Raw genomic sequence first — 21,105 nt, forward strand, 5'->3', positions numbered from 1 at the left:
TTGGGAAAGCCCCTAAAGAATAAGGTGTCTAAAACAGTGCCTGCCGATATTATTATATCAAAATACCCAGATAAAATGATTCCTCAAGGCTAAATATGTGTTAATAATCAATCGATTTAGCCCAAAAAAAGTCTACAGTCTTAATAAGCCCTTTTTGAAGCCCTTATTTACAATCGTAATAAACATGGCTTACCGGATCCCAGAGGGAAAATGACAGCTTCCAGCATTACATCGTCTTGTTAGAATGTGTCATACCTCAAGCAGCAAGAGACTGCTCACTGTTCCCCCAACTGAAGTTAATTGCTCTCAACAGTCCTGTGTGGAACAGCCATGGATTTTAGTGACGGTTGCTAAAATCATTTTCCTCATACAAACAGAAATCTTCATCTCTTTTCTGTTTCTGAGTAAATAGTACATACCAGCACTATTTCAAAATAACAAACTCTTGATTGAATAATAAAAACTACAGTTAAACACTAAAAAACTCTAAGCCATCTCCGTGGAGATGTTGCCTGTACAACGGCAAAGAGAATGACTGGGGTAGGCGGAGCCTAGGAGGGATCATGTGACCAGCTTTGCTGGGCTCTTTGCCATTTCCTGTTGGGGAAGAGAATATCCCACAAGTAAGGATGACGCCGTGGACCGGACACACCTATGTTGGAGAAAGTAAGTTAACATTTTATATTGTGATGTATTAAAATGTTCTTCAAAATCCTCTTCTTATGCATTGAAATCATAAAGTTAAACTACATATCTACTTGCATACATTTGGTTTCAATAATTTGTGCCTGTTTTAATTGTACATCTTTCTCCTTTATACAAATATCCTTGTGGATAATTTATTATATATCAGGAAAATGGTGTAAATGTCTTATTACTTGTGGGGTTACTCAAATACAAATAAATAAACAAACCACAAATATTTAAAAAAATGTAAGCAGAAAAAAATCCGGAGCATTTCAGGAGTCAGACCAGCAACATCCTGATTGAATGTCCCAAATTAAAGCCACATTTAACATAAAATAAATTAAAAAAGTCTTGCATCAATGATAAATGCGAAACCATTTGGTCGACATTGCATATTGAAGTCTAAAAAATAAAAATAATCTAGTATGTTCTGCGAGTGGTATAATCAAGCACCATGCTTGCTGCTCCCAGAAGTGCTGGATCTGATAGGTTGGAAACGACAACATTAACGTCTTGGACTGAAGCCAATCCTCTTTGATGTATCACTTCTTTCACAAAGTTAATGTACTGATTTGCTAGAACCCCTGACAAGATAACCATAGATGGGTTTATTGTGTGTAGTATGTTCACTATGCCGATACCTAGTGCCGTCCCAGCTGCAGTGAAGAGGAAAAAAAAAAAATAGATAAAAAGGTTAGGGGAGATTAGTCATTGCAAATACAATTTATTTTTAACATAATTTATCTGACCTACCATCATCTGCACTTACTGGTATAAGAAGCCATTCAAGGTATAGCAACATAGCAACTGGTAACATACTGAACATGATCTAGCACTGAGAGTTTTCCAATTATGGGACCCCTATCCACATTTATTTACAAAAATCCCCATAGACTTTAAATGGTGGTTTTCTGTTGAAAAACATTAGATACGTTTTTCTAAAGTATTGTGATTGATCCCTATGCACAGTTTTCAACAATAAAAAGAAGCTTTGTTCACCCCACAAAGGAAACGCAAAATTTGACATTGTCAACAATAAACCACTACTAGAACCAGTTATTCCTGAAAATTTTAGTTTCCTTAAGTTTTAATACATGCAACGTATAACCAATAAATGTATTACCTGTTTTAAGGATGTTACTTGCTTTGTTATTGCCAAGTTTGGCTGCTTGTATAAGGTGAACTGCACTGACTGATTCATCATTCTTCAGAGACATTCCTTCTACTAACAGTAAATCCTCTATGTAAATTAAAAAAAGACAGATGTGTTTTTCAAATTCAATCAGAAAAGGATTAAGAAGTAACATAATACTTTGTAAACCGCAGTCTTTAAACGTATCATTTAATGGACATGATACCCAAATGCTGAAGCACTTGAAAGTGATGCAGCATAGCTGTAAAAAGTTGACTAGAAAATATCACCTGAACATCTCTAAAGAGAGACAGGAAACAGGAACATACAATATTTAAAGTGAAGGTCAATTTTGATGAATTACTGCCCGGTTTTTAATAATCCTATTAAAAACAAGGGCACTTTAAATTATCAAAATTGACATTTTACTCTTTTTCTTCAAAAAACAGAATTTATGTTTACCTGATAAATTACTTTCTCCAACGGTGTGTCCGGTCCACGGCGTCATCCTTACTTGTGGGATATTCTCTTCCCCAACAGGAAATGGCAAAGAGCCCAGCAAAGCTGGTCACATGATCCCTCCTAGGCTCCGCCTACCCCAGTCATTCGACCGACGTTAAGGAGGAATATTTGCATAGGAGAAACCATATGGTACCGTGGTGACTGTAGTTAAAGAAAATAAATTATCAGACCTGATTAAGAAGAAAAAAAAAACCAGGGCGGGCCGTGGACCGGACACACCGTTGGAGAAAGTAATTTATCAGGTAAACATAAATTCTGTTTTCTCCAACATAGGTGTGTCCGGTCCACGGCGTCATCCTTACTTGTGGGAACCAATACCAAAGCTTTAGGACACGGATGAAGGGAGGGAGCAAATCAGGTCACCTAAATGGAAGGCACCACGGCTTGCAAAACCTTTCTCCCAAAAATAGCCTCAGAAGAAGCAAAAGTATCAAACTTGTAAAATTTGGTAAAAGTGTGCAGTGAAGACCAAGTCGCTGCCCTACATATCTGATCAACAGAAGCCTCGTTCTTGAAGGCCCATGTGGAAGCCACAGCCCTAGTGGAATGAGCTGTGATTCTTTCGGGAGGCTGCCGTCCGGCAGTCTCGTAAGCCAATCTGATGATGCTTTTAATCCAAAAAGAGAGAGAGGTAGAAGTTGCTTTTTGACCTCTCCTTTTACCGGAATAAACAACAAACAAGGAAGATGTTTGTCTAAAATCCTTTGTAGCATCTAAATAGAATTTTAGAGCGCGAACAACATCCAAATTGTGCAACAAACGTTCCTTCTTTGAAACTGGTTTCGGACACAGAGAAGGTACGATAATCTCCTGGTTAATGTTTTTGTTAGAAACAACTTTTGGAAGAAAACCAGGTTTAGTACGTAAAACCACCTTATCTGCATGGAACACCAGATAAGGTGGAGAACACTGCAGAGCAGATAATTCTGAAACTCTTCTAGCAGAAGAAATTGCAACTAAAAACAAAACTTTCCAAGATAATAACTTAATATCAACGGAATGCAAGGGTTCAAACGGAACCCCCTGAAGAACTGAAAGAACTAAATTGAGACTCCAAGGAGGAGTCAAAGGTTTGTAAACAGGCTTAATTCTAACCAGAGCCTGAACAAAGGCTTGAACATCTGGCACAGCGGCCAGCTTTTTGTGAAGTAACACAGACAAGGCAGAAATCTGTCCCTTCAGGGAACTTGCAGATAATCCTTTTTCCAATCCTTCTTGAAGGAAGGATAGAATCCTAGGAATCTTAACCTTGTCCCAAGGGAATCCTTTAGATTCACACCAACAGATATATTTTTTCCAAATTTTGTGGTAAATCTTTCTAGTTACAGGCTTTCTGGCCTGAACAAGAGTATCGATAACAGAATCTGAGAATCCTCGCTTCGATAAGATCAAGCGTTCAATCTCCAAGCAGTCAGCTGGAGTGAAACCAGATTCGGATGTTCGAACGGACCCTGAACAAGAAGGTCTCGTCTCAAAGGTAGCTTCCAAGGAGGAGCCGATGACATATTCACCAGATCTGCGTACCAAGTCCTGCGTGGCCACGCAGGAGCTATCAAGATCACCGACGCCCTCTCCTGATTGATCCTGGCTACCAGCCTGGGGATGAGAGGAAACGGCGGGAACACATAAGCTAGTTTGAAGGTCCAAGGTGCTACTAGTGCATCCACTAGAGCCGCCTTGGGATCCCTGGATCTGGACCCGTAGCAAGGAACTTTGAAGTTCTGACGAGAGGCCATCAGATCCATGTCTGGAATGCCCCACAGCTGAGTGACTTGGGCAAAGATTTCCGGATGGAGTTCCCACTCCCCCGGATGCAATGTCTGACGACTCAGAAAATCCGCTTCCCAATTTTCCACTCCTGGGATGTGGATAGCAGACAGGTGGCAGGAGTGAGACTCCGCCCATAGAATGATTTTGGTCACTTCTTCCATCGCCAGGGAACTCCTTGTTCCCCCCTGATGGTTGATGTACGCAACAGTTGTCATGTTGTCTGATTGAAACCGTATGAACTTGGCCCTCGCTAGCTGAGGCCAAGCCTTGAGAGCATTGAATATCGCTCTCAGTTCCAGAATATTTATCGGTAGAAGAGATTCTTCCCGAGACCAAAGACCCTGAGCTTTCAGGGATCCCCAGACCGCGCCCCAGCCCATCAGACTGGCGTCGGTCGTGACAATGACCCACTCTGGTCTGCGGAATGTCATCCCTCGTGACAGGTTGTCCAGGGACAGCCACCAACGGAGTGAGTCTCTGGTCCTCTGATTTACTTGTATCTTCGGAGACAAGTCTGTATAGTCCCCATTCCACTGACTGAGCATGCACAGTTGTAATGGTCTTAGATGAATGCGTGCAAAAGGAACTATGTCCATTGCCGCTACCATCAACCCGATCACTTCCATGCACTGAGCTATGGAAGGAAGAGGAACGGAATGGAGTATCCGACAAGAGTCTAGAAGTTTTGTTTTTCTGGCCTCTGTCAGAAAAATCCTCATTTCTAAGGAGTCTATTATTGTTCCCAAGAAGGGAACCCTTGTTGACGGAGATAGAGAACTCTTTTCCACGTTCACTTTCCATCCGTGAGATCTGAGAAAGGCCAGGACAATGTCCGTGTGAGCCTTTGCTTGAGGAAGGGACGACGCTTGAATCAGAATGTCGTCCAAGTAAGGTACTACAGCAATGCCCCTTGGTCTTAGCACAGCTAGAAGGGACCCTAGTACCTTTGTGAAAATCCTTGGAGCAGTGGCTAATCCGAAAGGAAGCGCCACGAACTGGTAATGTTTGTCCAGGAATGCGAACCTCAGGAACCGATGATGTTCCTTGTGGATAGGAATATGTAGATACGCATCCTTTAAATCCACAGTGGTCATGAATTGACCTTCCTGGATGGAAGGAAGAATAGTTCGAATGGTTTCCATCTTGAACGATGGAACCTTGAGAAACTTGTTTAAGATCTTGAGATCTAAGATTGGTCTGAACGTTCCCTCTTTTTTGGGAACTATAAACAGATTGGAGTAGAACCCCATCCCTTGTTCTCTTAATGGAACGGGATGAATCACTCCCATTTTTAACAGGTCTTCTACACAATGTAAGAATGCCTGTCTTTTTATGTGGTCTGAAGACAACTGAGACCTGTGGAACCTCCCCCTTGGGGGAAGTCCCTTGAATTCCAGAAGATAACCTTGGGAGACTATTTCTAGCGCCCAAGGATCCAGAACATCTCTTGCCCAAGCCTGAGCGAAGAGAGAGAGTCTGCCCCCCACCAGATCCGGTCCCGGATCGGGGGCCAACATTTCATGCTGTCTTGGTAGCAGTGGCAGGTTTCTTGGCCTGCTTTCCCTTGTTCCAGCCTTGCATTGGTCTCCAAGCTGGCTTGGCTTGAGAAGTATTACCCTCTTGCTTAGAGGACGTAGCACTTTGGGCTGGTCCGTTTCTACGAAAGGGACGAAAATTAGGTTTATTTTTTGCCTTGAAAGGCCGATCCTGAGGAAGGGCGTGGCCCTTACCCCCAGTGATATCCAAGATAATCTCTTTCAAGTCAGGGCCAAACAGCGTTTTCCCCTTGAAAGGAATGTTAAGTAGCTTGTTCTTGGAAGACGCATCAGCCGACCAAGATTTCAACCAAAGCGCTCTGCGCGCCACAATAGCAAACCCAGAATTCTTAGCCGCTAACCTAGCCAATTGCAAAGTGGCGTCTAGGGTGAAAGAATTAGCCAATTTGAGAGCATTGATTCTGTCCATAATCTCCTCATAAGGAGGAGAATCACTGTCGACCGCCTTTATCAGCTCATCGAACCAGAAACATGCGGCTGTAGCGACAGGGACAATGCATGAAATTGGTTGTAGAAGGTAACCCTGCTGAACAAACATCTTTTTAAGCAAACCTTCTAATTTTTTATCCATAGGATCTTTGAAAGCACAACTATCCTCTATGGGTATAGTGGTGCGTTTGTTTGAAGTGGAAACCGCTCCCTCGACCTTGGGGACTGTCTGCCATAAGTCCTTTCTGGGGTCGACCATAGGAAACAATTTTTTAAAAATGGGGGGAGGGACGAAAGGAATACCGGGCCTTTCCCATTCTTTATTAACAATGTCCGCCACCCGCTTGGGTATAGGAAAAGCTTCTGGGAGCCCCGGCACCTCTAGGAACTTGTCCATTTTACATAGTTTCTCTGGGATGACCAACTTGTCACAATCATCCAGAGTGGATAATACCTCCTTAAGCAGAATGCGGAGATGTTCCAACTTAAATTTAAATGCAATCACATCAGGTTCAGCTTGTTGAGAAATGTTCCCTGAATCAGTAATTTCTCCCTCAGACAAAACCTCCCTGGCCCCATCAGACTGAGTTAGGGGCCCTTCAGAAATATTAATATCAGCGTCGTCATGCTCTTCAGTATCTAAAACAGAGCAGTCGCGCTTACGCTGATAAGTGTTCATTTTGGCTAAAATGTTTTTGACAGAATTATCCATTACAGCCGTTAATTGTTGCATAGTAAGGAGTATTGGCGCGCTAGATGTACTAGGGGCCTCCTGAGTGGGCAAGACTCGTGTAGACGAAGGAGGGAATGATGCAGTACCATGCTTACTCCCCTCACTTGAGGAATCATCTTGGGCATCATTGTCATTGTCACATAAATCACATTTATTTAAATGAATAGGAATTCTGGCTTCCCCACATTCAGAACACAGTCTATCTGGTAGTTCAGACATGTTAAACAGGCATAAACTTGATAACAAGTACAAAAAACGTTTTAAAATAAAACCGTTACTGTCACTTTAAATTTTAAACTGAACACACTTTATTACTGCAAATGCGAAAAAACATGAAGGAATTGTTCAAAATTCACCAAATTTTCACCACAGTGTCTTAAAGCCTTAAAAGTATTGCACACCAAATTTGGAAGCTTTAACCCTTAAAATAACGGAACCGGAGCCGTTTTGAACTTTAACCCCTTTACAGTCCCTGGTATCTGCTTTGCTGAGACCCAACCAAGCCCCAAGGGGAATACGATACCAAATGACGCCTTCAGAAAGTCTTTTCTAAGTATCAGAGCTCCTCTCACATGCGACTGCATGCCATGCCTCTCAAAAACAAGTGCGCAACACCGGCGCGAAAATGAGGCTCTGCCTATGCTTTGGGAAAGCCCCTAAAGAATAAGGAGTCTAAAACAGTGCCTGCCGATATTATTATATCAAAATACCCAGATAAAATGATTCCTCAAGGCTAAATATGTGTTAATAATCAATCGATTTAGTCTTAATAAGCCCTTTTTGAAGCCCTTATTTACAATCGTAATAAACATGGCTTACCGGATCCCAGAGGGAAAATGACAGCTTCCAGCATTACATCGTCTTGTTAGAATGTGTCATACCTCAAGCAGCAAGAGACTGCTCACTGTTCCCCCAACTGAAGTTAATTGCTCTCAACAGTCCTGTGTGGAACAGCCATGGATTTTAGTGACGGTTGCTAAAATCATTTTCCTCATACAAACAGAAATCTTCTTCATCTCTTTTCTGTTTCTGAGTAAATAGTACATACCAGCACTATTTCAAAATAACAAACTCTTGATTGAATAATAAAAACTACAGTTAAACACTAAAAAACTCTAAGCCATCTCCGTGGAGATGTTGCCTGTACAACGGCAAAGAGAATGACTGGGGTAGGCGGAGCCTAGGAGGGATCATGTGACCAGCTTTGCTGGGCTCTTTGCCATTTCCTGTTGGGGAAGAGAATATCCCACAAGTAAGGATGACGCCGTGGACCGGACACACCTATGTTGGAGAAACTTAACTTTTCATTCTGGCAGCCGCTCCAGCAATTCCCATGGCCGTCGGAAGCCTCTGCAGACGTCAGAAATTACGAATCCGGTTTCCTCCAATCACGGCTCCCCCCCGGGGGGGAATCTTGGCCTGATGCAACGCCGTGATTGGAGGAAACCGGATTCATCATTTTGGACCCGCAAAGACGGCTTGCGAGGGGCGGAGGAAGTGCTGGAGCAGCTGCAGGGATTAAAAAGGTAGGTTTTTAAAGAAAACGAGTGAAATGTCAATTTTGATTAAAGTGCCCTTGTTTTTAATAAGATTATTAAAAAACGGGCACCAATTCATCAAAATTGAGCTTCACTTTAAACAACTTTCCAATTTACTTCTATAATTAGATTTGCTTCATTCTCTTGTTATTCTTTGCTGAAGGAACAGCATCACACTACTGTCAGCTAGATAAACATATCTAGTTAGCCAATCACAAGACATAAATGTGTGCAAGCACTAATCGGCAGAAAGTTCCCACTAGTGTAGGATATGTGTGTATTCTTTTTTAACAAGGGATACCAAGAGAATGAACCACATTTGAATATAGAAGTGAATTTAAAAAAGTGTCTTAAAATTATATGCTCTATCTGAATCATGCATGTTTAATTTTGACTTTCCTAACCCTTTAAAAATATTATTTATTCTTACCTGATAAATTCATTTCCTGGCAGTGAGAGTATATGAAAACATTCATAACCTATGTTAAATACTTCACCTGGCCACCAGGAGGAGGCAAAGACACCTCAAACAGAACATTGAAATATCCCTCTCACTTCCCCTACCATCTCAGTAGTTCAAGCAGAGGATAAGGAAAAGTAGAGAGATAAAAGGGGGTTAGAGATGCCAAGACTACCGTCACTACACAAGATAAGGGCGGGTTTGTGGACCCTCAATGCCAAGAAGGAAATTAAGTTATCAGGTAAGCATAAATTATATTTGCCATCTAATGGCAGTGAGGGTCCACAAAAACATTTCTAACCTATAAGAAATCAATACCCAAGCTGAGGAGTACAGGAAGGCAGTCCTAATTACTAGACACCAACTCTTGTACAACCCTTTTCCCTAATGATGCATCCTCAGAGGCAACCCCCCCCCCCCCCAACAAATCTGTAGAACCTTGTGAAAGAGTAAGAAAGACCATAAAGCAGCCTTACAAAGCAGTTCCACTGAAGCCTCATTCTTGAAGGCTTAAGAAGTAGACACTGCATGGTAGAAAGTGCCGAAATTCAGAATGGAGAGGACTGGCCCATTTCTGCATAAGCCATGCGAATCAGGCTTCGTAGCCAGAAAGAAAGAGTAACAGCTGAGACCTTCTGCCCCTTGCGCTTACCAGAAAAGCAAAAATACAAGGAAGATGAGTGCAGAAAATCCTTAGTAGAGTGAGGGAGACAGAGTGGAAAAAGAACCACAATGTCCTGGTTGATGTAGTGGGTAGTAACTAGTGGGTAGGTAAAAATCCCGGATTTGTCCACAGTATCGCCTTATCAGAATAGAACACCTAATATGGCAGGTAAGATTGAAGATCAGATAATTATAACACTCTGCAAACAGAGGAACAGCTAAAAAACAAAATTTATGCTTACCCGATACATTTCTTCCCGGGCATGGAAAGTCTAGAATGTCATTCCAAATACTAGAGGATAAGGAAAAGTAGAGAGATAAAAGAGGGTTAGAGATGCCAAGACTACCGCCACTACACAAGAAAAGGGCGAGTTTGTGGACCCTCAATGCCAAGAAGGGATAGTGGCCAGCAGGAGGCAAAGAGCACCCGAGCAAAGCTGTTAAGTAACTTCCCTTACCTATAATCCCCAGTAATTCGGCCGAAAAAAAATGGAAAATAAAGAAACACAAGGGTGTAAAAGTGCCTGAGGTTTACTAAAAAAAACAAACAAAAAAAAAATTGGCAGGTTTTTTTTTTAATAATAAAGGACGACGGGGTCGTGGACTCTCCATGCCCGGAAAGAAAGACATTTTATCAGGTAAGCATAAATGTTGTTTTCTTTCCTATGGCATGGAGAGTCCACAACGTCATTACAATTACTAGTGGGAACCAATACCCAAGCAATAGGACACGGAATGAACAGGGAGGGAGAACAAGGCAGGAGAACCTAAACAGAAGGCACCACCGCTTGAAGAACCTGTCTCCCAAAAGAGGCCTCAGCCAAGGCAGAAGTATCAAATGTGTAGAATTTGGAAAAAGTTTGCAGAGAGGACCAGGTTGCCGCCTTGCAAATCTGTTCCACAGAAGCTTAATTTTTGAAAGCCCAAGAAGGGGAGGAGACAGCCCTAGTGGAATGAGCCATAATTCTCTCAGGAGGCTGCTGTCCAGTAGTCTCATAAGCAAAACTAATCATACTTCTCAACCAGAGGGAAAGAGTAGTAGAAGTGGCCTTCTGACCCTTACGTTTTCCAGAGAAAAAAAACAAACAGGGCAGAAGAATGACGAAAATCTTTAGTAGCTTGTAGGTAAAGTTTTAGAGCAAGCACAACATCCAAGTTATGCAAAAGACGTTCCTTATGAGAAGGATTAGGACAAAAAGAAGGAACAACAATTTCCTGATTAATGTGTCGATCCGACACCACCTTAGGGAGAAAACTCAATTTAGTACTAAGGTTCCGACTTTTCTCCATGAAAAATAAGGTACAAGGAATCACACTGCAGAGCTGAAAGCTCAGAAACTCTGTGAGCAGAAGAAATAGCATGGAGAAACAAAACCTTCCAAGTTAATTTTATATCAACAATATGCATCCGCTTAAACGGAGCCTGCTGCAAAACTTTAAGAACTAGGTTAAGGCTCCAAGGAGGCGCAACAGGTTTAAACACAGGCCTGATTCTGATCAGGGCCTGAACAAAAGCTTGAACATCTGGTAAATCTGCCATCCTGAAGAAAAGATACAATTTGAGGAATCCTCACCTGACTCCAGGAAGAACCTTTAGCTTCACACCAAATCTTATAGTAATACCTACCAGTAATAGGTTTACGAGCCTGAAGCATAGTATAAATGACCGCTTCCGAAAAACCAAGTCTAAACAGGACTAGACGTTCAATCTCCAAGCGATCAGCTTGAGAGAATCTAGATTTGGTTGGAGGAATGGACCCTGAATTAGAAGGTCCTTCCTAAGAGGTAACCTCCAAGGTGGAAGAGATGACATCTTAACCAGACCCGCAAACCAGATCCTGCGAGGCCAGGAAGCATCTATTAGAACCACAGACGCTCTCTCCTGCTTGATACGAGCAACGACTCGTGGAAGGAGAGCAAACGGAGGAAACAGGTATGCTAGCCCAAAAACCCAAGGAACCGCAAGAGCATCTATCAGGGCGGCCTGAGGAGCTCTTGAACTTGAACCGTACTTTGGAAGCTTGGTATTTTGACAAGACGCCATCAGATCAAACTCCGGAACCCCCCACCTGAATGTTATCCTGGAGAACACTTCCGGATGGAGAGCCCACTGTCTGCTTAGAAAATCCACCTCCCAATTGTCAACTCCTGGAATGTGGATGGCAGATCGGAGACAATTGTGAGGTTTCGACCACTGCTGAATGCGAGTCACCTCGTTCATGGCCAAGGAACTCAGAGTTCCTCCCTGGTGTTTGATGTAAAACGGAAGGGCAATAAAATGCTTGTCCAGAAAGGCAAACCTTAGAAACTGGTAATGATCCCTGTGAATGGGAACCTGTAAGTACGTGTCCTTCAGGTCTATGGTCATCATGAACTGACCTTCCTGAACCAATGGAACGAATAGTTTCCATCTTGAAGGACGGAACCCTGAGGAATTTGTTGAGACACTTTAGATCTAGGATGGGATGGAAAGTTCCCTCCTTTTTGGGAACCACAAATGGATTTGAATAGAATCCTAGACCTAGTTCCTCTAGAGCAGTGATTTTCAACCTTTTTTTGCCGTGGCACACTTTTTTTTTACATTAAACAATCCTGTGGCACACCACCATCCCAAAATGTTACAAAATCACACATTGTAGCCTAATACAGCATATATATACAGTGTACTGTATATATTGCGCTGTGATGTCATGCCTCCCTACAGACTATACGTGACATATTGACATTCATTCACAAACAATCATAATGATTGTCTGTGAATGAATGTCAATATGTCATGGTTGTAAATAATGCCTGCCTGATGAGCCTGTCACATGCCTCCCAATATTTCAAAATTTGAAAGAGGGACACCCCTGCACTGGGAGTAATAAACAAGCAAAATTTAAAAAATATGTGTCACTGTTGTCGGTCTGCCGCGGCACACCTGAGGATCTCTCACGGCACACTAGTTGAAAAACACTGCTCTAGAGGGACTGGAAAAATAACTCCCAGGGAGGATAGGTCCTTTTATACAATTTAAGAAGACATCCCTCTTTACCTGGTTTGAGGATTGTTTTGACAGGAGAAATCTGCGCCTTGGAAGGCAAGACTTCATTCCTATTTTGTAACCCTGGGATACTATGTCCACAGCCCACAGATCTGGGACATTGCGTATCCAAGCCTGACGAAAAAGAGAAAGCCTGCCCCCCACCTGATCCAAATTCGGATCAGGGCGGACCCTTCATGCTGAATTAAAGTCAGCGGAAGGCTTCTTTTTTTGTTTTCCCTTATTCCAAGGCTGGCTGAATTTCAAAGTGTACCTGGATTGGTCTGGCTTGGAAGAAGAGGAGGAGGACTTCTGTCCTTTAAAGCTGCGAAAGGAACGAAAATTAGAAGTCTGTCGACCCGTGGGTCTACTCTACTTGTCCTGAGGTTCCCGTAATCTGAGATGATTTCCGCCAGAACAGGACCAAACAGAGCTGTACACTTATGAATGTAAAGCCAAAAGCTTGGCCTTTGAAGATACATCAGCTGACCAAGATTTTAACCACAGAGCTCTGCGAGCTAGAACAGTGAAGCTAGACATCTTAGCTCCCAGTCGAATTACCTGCATGTTGGCATCACAGATAAAGGTATTGGCCAGTTTAAGAGTTTTGATCACATCTTGGATCTCCTCTACCGTAGTCACTTCTGATATCAGATCAGACAGGGCATCGCACCAATAAGATGCTGCTCCCGCAACTGTGGCAATACTTGCCGCAGGTTGCCACTGTAATCCTTAATGGATGTACATCTTTAAGTAAGTCTCTAGCTTCTTATCCATCGGATCCTTAAAAGAACAACTATCCTCTACAGGAATGGTAGTTTTTTTAGCCAGAGAAGAGATGGCTCCCTCTACTTTAGCCACAGTGCGCCATGTGTCCAAAATGGAGTCAGCAACAGGGAACATTTTTTTAAAAACAGGGGAAGGGGAAAAGGGAACCCCTTATCCCATTCCTAAGCTATAATTTCAGACATCTTGTCTGGAACAGGAAAAACATCCTCAGACATTGGAGAATCATAATCTCTATTTAAAGTTTAGAGGACTTCTTGGGGTTGACAGCAACCGAAGTTTCAGAGTCGTCCAAAGTAGCTAGAACCTCCTTCGGAAGCAACTGGAGAAGTTCAAGCTTAAATAGGAAATTATCTTCTTCAGATTCAGAAGATTTTTCCCCCATAGTGTCAGAGTCTGAGATCTCACCTTCAGAAGCTACGGAGGTATCCTCCTCATCAGACATTTGAGAAAGTTTGACCAGTGCAGATTTAGAGGGGTCAGAAAACTTACTAGCAGACAAATGTTTAGATTTCCTCTTACGCTTACCAGAAATAGGGAAAGCAGACAAAGCCGCAGATGCTGCAGAAGTTATCTGTGCGGCAAAATCCTCTGGTAAATTGATACCCCCAAGAGGTTAAGAGGAAATAGAAAACAAAGAATCAGAAACAAAGCTTGGGACGTTTGAGGAGAAAGCGGAGGCATGTCACGCACAGCAGTATCCTGAGACACACTTGGCTCAGAAGGGAGTAACTTGTCTTTGAATTTTAAAGTCTTAGCTAAGCATGAGGAAAAAAAAAATTGCATAGGCAAAACAATTTGCGCCTCTAAACATAATAAACATTTATCCATAGAGATGGACTGTTCCTGTTCTGAGTCCATTGCTACCGTAATTCGTCGCCTCTAAAAAAAAAAAAAAAAAAAAAAGACCAATTAAAATGCGAATAAAAATTATGAGCAAAATTATATTAATTTGATCCCAAAATAATAAACAATAGTTCAAGGAATATGTGAAGACTTAACACAGAGGCTAATACTTGTACTCTAAGACCCAATCTCAGACAAGAGATCTAAGCGTTTGTCTGAGGCTCCTACCTTGACCGGAATCAGTATCCCACTAGTAAGAGGAGTGAGACTCTCCAGCAGAGATTCTTTCCTCTAAGCGAACGATCCGATCAGCAAAGTCTGTGAAAGCCGGCACTTCTAAACTCATAACGCTCCAATACAGCAGAAATTCGGAACTCACGCGAGCGGCCGAAAAAGAACTGTGCCACAGCTAATAAGTGCATGTTAATGAAAACAGCCCAAATAAAGTACCCTGCACATATTACTTTTTCAAGAACTGACATCCTTCATTTTAAGTCTCTCTGTCTCATTTAAAAAGTGCCTGTAGATTGTACCAATAAAGTTGCCTCTGAATCTGAATGTACCCTTAACCATATATCCACTTGAAGGTAACCTCAAAAGTGCTGACCTTCAGTGCCTAGAAGGCAAAAGCACTTAACTGTGGATCCAGCTGCAAGGCAGATAACAGCTCCATGGAGGAACAACAGGTTTAAAACAGGTTTAATTCTAGTAATAGCTTGAGCAAACCCCTGAACATCTGGCAAACAAGCCAACTCTTGCGAAAAACAGAACTGAAAGGGCAGAAAACTGGCCAACATGCCTCTCTCCAGACTATCCTGAAAGATGTGGTTATCTTCAGAACATCTAGGTTCTGATAGAACGAACCTTGTTCTAGAAGGTCTGGTCTCAGAGACAACCGCCACAGAGAAGCAGACTACATTCTCACTAGGTCGGCATACCAAAACCTGCATAGCCACGCAGCAGTCAGAAGAATCAATTAAATTCTTTCCTGATCGAACCAAGCTACCACTCGGGGCAGACGCACGATCCAGAGGAAACAGATTCACTAGATTTAAGAACCAGGGGACTGCCAAGGCGTTTCTCAGCTCCATCTGAGGGTCTATCGATCTCAACAAATATCTCAGTGATTTGGCATTGAGATGGGAAGCCACAGGTCTATCACTGGACACCCCACATGCAGAATACCTCCTAGTTTAAGTACCATTCTCCTAAATGGAGAGTCTGACTGCTCAGAAAATCCACTTCTCTATCCCTGGAATGTGAATTTCTGATAGCCGACAATGGTATGTCTCTGCCCATCAAAGAATGACGGATACCTCCATCGCCAGACAGCGTTCCACCCAGATGGCTGACAGAAGCCATGGTTGAGATGTCCGATTGTAAAAAAAATTAAACATGCGGAACGAAACTGATAACACAACAGAACATTTAAGATGGCCATCAATGCCAGAGAGTTGATGGGGAGAGCCCCTTCCTCCCTCCAGGGGGCCAGATTTCTTGAATCCTCAGAGAACCCAACACAGCGCCTTACCTTGACAAGCTTGATCAGGGGAAATAATCACTCAGGATGGACGTAGAAAACACATTCAGTGAATAAAAGAGTTCTGCGACTGTCACCAGTCGAGGACTCTCATCTGTGGTCCAGAGATATTACCCGAGACAGATCTGATTGTTCCTCATTCACTGTCTGAACATACATAACTTGAGATCCCAAGGCACTTGCCAATATGGATTCCAACCCCCACTAAAATTACAGGCTACTAGCCAAAATAAAGAGGTTATGGGTCCAGAATATAAAATACTGTATCTGTACTCCTATAAATGACCACTGGCCAGTATAATGGAGACAGTACATAAATTAATTGAATCACCCATCTGCTGTCCTGGTCATCACTCGCAGCAGTACTAAGTCTTACAGAAGCAATCTTCATCCTGATAGGGACCTGTGAAACTAACACTGTATGTCTAAAAGGAAGGATAGCATAAGTATACTGTAAGGAGGCATGGAAACTTCCCTGCAACATCCAGAAGCTAGAATTCACCAAAACTCTACTAAGAGAATTATATGGCTACTAACATCCCCCCTTGTCCTTTCTTGCAGGAAACAATCCATTAAAGTGAAGGTCAATTTTGATGAATTAGTGCCCGGTTTTCAATAAACCTATTAAAAACAAGGGCACTTTAAGGTCATCAAATTTGACATTTCACTCCATTTCTTCAAAAAAACTTAACTTTTAATCCTGAGAGCCGCTGCAGCACTTCCTCCACCCGTTACAAGCCCTCTTTGCGGGTCTAAAATGACGAATCCTGCTTCCTCCAATCACGGCATTGCATCAGGCCATGATCCCCCCCCCCCCGGGGAAAGCCTTGATTGGAGGAAGCCAGATTCGTCATTTCTGACGTTAGAAGAGGCATCCGACGGCCGGGGGAATCGATGGAGAGGCTTTCAGGATTAAAAAGGTAAGTTTTTGAAGAAAAGGAGTGAAATGTCAATTTTGATTAATTAAAGTGCCCTTGTTTTTAATGGGTTTATTAAAAACCAGGCACTAATTCATCATAATTGACCTTCAATTTAAGGACAATAAAATCATAATCTTCAGCTGAGCAACTCTCTCTGCCAACCTCCATGACACAAGGCAAAGAACTACTGGGAGGGTAGGGGAAGTGGGAGCGATATTTCAATGTTCTGTTTGGGGTGTCTTTGCCTCCTCCTGGTGGCCAGGTGAAGCATTTCCCATATGTTATGTTTTCGTGAACCCTCACTGCCATTAGAAGGAAATGGAAGATATTTTACCTCAAAATCTCCTAAGTAGCCAAAACTGCTGAATGGATTTTCAGCAGACAATCAGGATGCTAGTTCTAGGAATTGTGAAGGAGTGTGCATCTGGTATGAGCAGGCACAGTCATTATATCCCTTTTCAGTTTAAGGAAGTTTACTATGAAATCTCATGAGATCACAGTAAAGCAAAGCATGACCTCAGCACTGCTGATTTGCTATTTTTCTTTTTTCAACCTGCAATAGCTGAAAGAAAATTGTTCACTGAACACCTACTATTGTGAGGAGAAGACATTTTGAGGTAAAATAGATTTCTTTTTTACATATAGATGTTCAGGTGAAATTTTCTTGCCCGCTTTTTAGTTATACTGAATCACTTTAAAGCATATGAGTATTATTGTCCCTTTAAGCGTGGTTAGTTTTTTTGAAGATTACAAGAGTACAACTAAACATAACAATAGTAACCCTGCTATTATGGTACTGCTATAACTGTGTGACAATAAATAAAAGTTAAAAAATGTCTTAAAGTGTTTTTTTTACGTTGTAGTTAAGTTCTAACCACTGTAGATTGCAAGGACATCAGACTTTTATATTAAAATCAGAATGATTGTTTTCTACACTGTAGAGTAAATGATAACACATACAAACAACAAATTCCTCTAATTTATGTATCCATTTTTTTTTTTAAGGGAATGGTTATATTTATTGGATTATAAATGAAAGACTCTAAGACAGGTTACTTAAAGGGACATAATACTCATATGCTAAATCACTTGAAACTGATGCAGTATAACTGTAAAAAGCTGACAGGAAAATATCACCTGAGCATCTCTATGTAAAAAAGGAAGATATTTTACCTCACAATCTCCTCAGCTCAGTAGAGTTAGTTCTGTGTAAAAAGTTATACTCAGCTGCTCCCAGATGCAGGTAAAAAAAAAATAAAAAAATGAAGAAATGAACAGCAGCCAATCAGCATCAGCAGTGCTGAGGTCATGAACTCTTACTGTGATCTCATGAGATTTGACTTAAGTCTCATGAGATTTCATAGTAAGCTTCCTTTACCTGATTGGTGAAATAATATGAGAGTTCACGATGCTCATCCCTTCAGTTGTCCCGGGACAGACACACTAATATGCTGCTTAGAAATCCTTTACAATGGGAGGTGGCTACTGAGGATTTTTTGAGGTAAAATATCTTTCTTTTTTACATAGAGATGTTCAGGTGATATTTTCTAGTCAGCTTTTTACAGCTATGCTGCATCACTTTCAAGTGTTTAAACATTTGGTATTATGGCCCTTTAACTTGTTTGTTCATAAAACAACATAGCCTTTAGCAGTTGCTGTCTCTGGGTGTGATGAATGTGTGTGGCCAGAGGCTTTTTGTTCAGGATTTTTCAAATACCAGGTATGTAAATAACTGTATCACGTCTCAATCTCTCTCCCTCACACAAACATGATTTTAGATAGATATAATCAATCAAAAGGTTAGCAACTGAATTAGGAAAGTTAATGACAAACCCTGAAAGCAGGGAAACTAGTGGACTTACGTCTCAATATTCTACCTATATTTTAAAATAATTTATCACCACCCCCACAAATTATATATCAGCTATAGTACAATCAATGGAGGTGACATAGGTACACTAATACACTCTATAGTGTATTAAAATACTACATAATTGCTCTTTTTATTTATTTTTATACAAATCATTTGAACTACACATACCATCATGCAGTTTCTTGGCCTCTCTCTGCAGTGCTATTCCAGAAGCATAGGCTTCTATGCAACCATGACTGCCGCACATACATTCTGGTCCATCGAAAGAAACCATTATATGCCCAAGCTCAGCAGCACAATATGAGCTACCATGAAGAAGTTCGTGTTGATGAACAATTCCTCCTCCAATACCTGAAACAGTAGGATATGTTGGGAAACGGTTGTAATAAACATGGTCAGCTTACAGATATGTATGTGTGAACGAAAACAACATATAAATATTTTATAGAATGTAGATAGGTAGGGGTGTTCATCTTTTTACTAGCACTTTTGAAGCAGCATACTGAGAGGGGGTACAAATGAGGTAGCATACAACTTATTTAACCCCTTGCCCAGAACAGGGTAACCAATTGGTTTAATCACAGCTATTTGACACATAATTAACTAAACCCTTGCCTGTCTGGAACAAACAAGGACAATCAAGGCGTTACATCATCAATTAGTACCACACACAACAATGATCTGATCCTTAGGTCAAAGGGCTCAGATGTGAGTCCTGTGCAAAGGAAAGAATAAGAAAGCATTACATCTGATTAAGTAGAAGCCTGGCAGAGGCAATTGGCAGCTGGGCTAGGAATGCAAAATGAGTTAAACACAAAAGTTCCACACCAGAGCACTGCCTGTGCTGAGGACATGACTGGTGACTGGCAGCTACAGTGTGACATGCTTCTTTATACAGATAACATAAAGGCTCCAAAATGACAAACTGACCTTCAGCTAAGGTTAAACCTTTTTTGTCAACTGCCTCAAGGCCAGGGGTTAACAAATCTGTTTAAAAATGTAAGAGCCAGCAAGAATTCTTAGGAGCCAGATAGCAGTAAAATTCTAGGAGCTAGTGGCTACCTCGCTTCTAGGTTTGTTTAGCCCTGTAGGCAGTTGTGTCCTACTGTACATATCAGGTATATCGTTGTACACAATTCACATACATACCTGTGCCAGTAATGACAGTGACAAAATCTTGCACTCCTTTGCCTTGGCCAAACTTCTTCTCAGCTAGTGCTGCGCAATTACCATCATTATCCACCCATACTGGTAAATGTAATGTGTCAGACAGAGGCGTTCTGAGATCAACAGAACTCCATTCTTGAATTAGCTTTGTGGAATGAAGTACAACCCCTTCGTGGGGGTTTACACGCCCACCTGTTGAAATACCTAAATAAATATAAAATAAAATAAATAGGCTTAAAAAAAAAAAAAAAAAAAAGATTGGTTATGCAAAACTGGGGAATGGGTAATAAAAAGGTATTATCTATCTTTTAAAACAATAACAATTCTGGAGTAGACTGTCCCTTTAAAGTGTAATTCTAGCGTACAGTATGCTATGGACTAGCATGTTAAGCAACTTAGTAATAAGCTTGCTTGGGTTTGGAATTGTTTACATACTTCTACAGAGCATATGAAGCGGCAGATTGGTGAATGAGCTTAAATGACAGGCAAGAGCATATAGTGTATGCATACTATGCTGTGGATCTCCATGCTCAGAGAGCAACACCTGAAGCATAGAAAAGGTGCCGATTTTAGAATTTAAAGCTGTTGCAAGCAGGCATTTTTTAAAGATACCTATATTAGAACAAACGTGCATACTGTACACTAAAACATTCCAAAAGGAAGCAGAAGCACATCAATTAACATTTTACAAATATTTATTCTTCAAAGATGACAGCTTTTCAGAAGTTAGCCGCTTTCTTTGGAATTTAGTACCCCTTTTTAACACCCTGCATTACTGAACAGCTCCAACATATTATTGAATTCTATATCCCTTTAACATAATACAAACAGTTAAGAAAAAGTAAATTTCATGACAGCATAGCTTCTATATAGAGCAGTGTTTTTCAGAACCAGCACTCAGGGCAAGGTTTAAACTGTTTAAACTGCAGCTTCATAAACTCTGACAAACTGGAGTTGGCGGATGAAAATCACCCCGGATTTATTTAAGCGGGGTGATTGAAAAGCCCTACTCTCATGCAATCTGTTGCGTGGGGGGCTGATTTGCACATATGCCCCGACAATTTGCGATGAAGTGCAGACAGGTTCACAATTTGTGAATCCTGTTCACTTGTAAATTGATAAACCTTGCTCTGAGGGTAAGATTTTCATGATAGAGCACAGCTGATGAGTGAGAGTAGTATTGTAACCATGGTAACTGATCAGTAAAAAAAAAAAATCTCTGTTTTTCATGAAAACAGAGGCGGAGAGGGAGGATGAGAGGCGGACCAGTGTGCGGACCTGAGAATGCCCGCGAAACGGCCATTATTGCAGAGATTGCAGAGTGTGTGGGAGCAACAGGCCTTCATCTGGGAGTGGTGTGGCGGTGGGAAATGCAATGTCGGAAATTTGAAACTACATGAGATAAACTTTCCCAAATTGAGCAAGCTTGCACAAAAATATCTGTGTTCCTGCAACAAC

The 21,105-nt window shown here is 41.5% G+C and overlaps 1 protein-coding gene across 2 annotated transcripts in view; it reads right to left on the bottom strand.

Moving 5' to 3' along the window:
• Nucleotides 1-598: 598 nt before the first annotated feature.
• Nucleotides 599-21,105, bottom strand: part of GNE (glucosamine (UDP-N-acetyl)-2-epimerase/N-acetylmannosamine kinase) — a 138,154-nt gene continuing 117,647 nt past the window's right edge. For both annotated transcript variants that reach the window (XM_053702735.1, XM_053702736.1), the window contains exons 9-12: nt 19,630-19,851; nt 18,649-18,831; nt 1,811-1,927; nt 599-1,343 (exon numbers count right to left, since the gene is read on the bottom strand). In XM_053702735.1, the coding sequence (XP_053558710.1) occupies nt 1,108-1,343; nt 1,811-1,927; nt 18,649-18,831; nt 19,630-19,851 (758 nt within the window). In that variant the 3' untranslated portion in view covers nt 599-1,107. The remainder of the gene's footprint in view (nt 1,344-1,810; nt 1,928-18,648; nt 18,832-19,629; nt 19,852-21,105) is intronic.

The sequence above is a fragment of the Bombina bombina genome, chromosome 2, assembly GCF_027579735.1.
Source record: "Bombina bombina isolate aBomBom1 chromosome 2, aBomBom1.pri, whole genome shotgun sequence".
Taxonomy (NCBI): domain Eukaryota; kingdom Metazoa; phylum Chordata; class Amphibia; order Anura; family Bombinatoridae; genus Bombina; species Bombina bombina.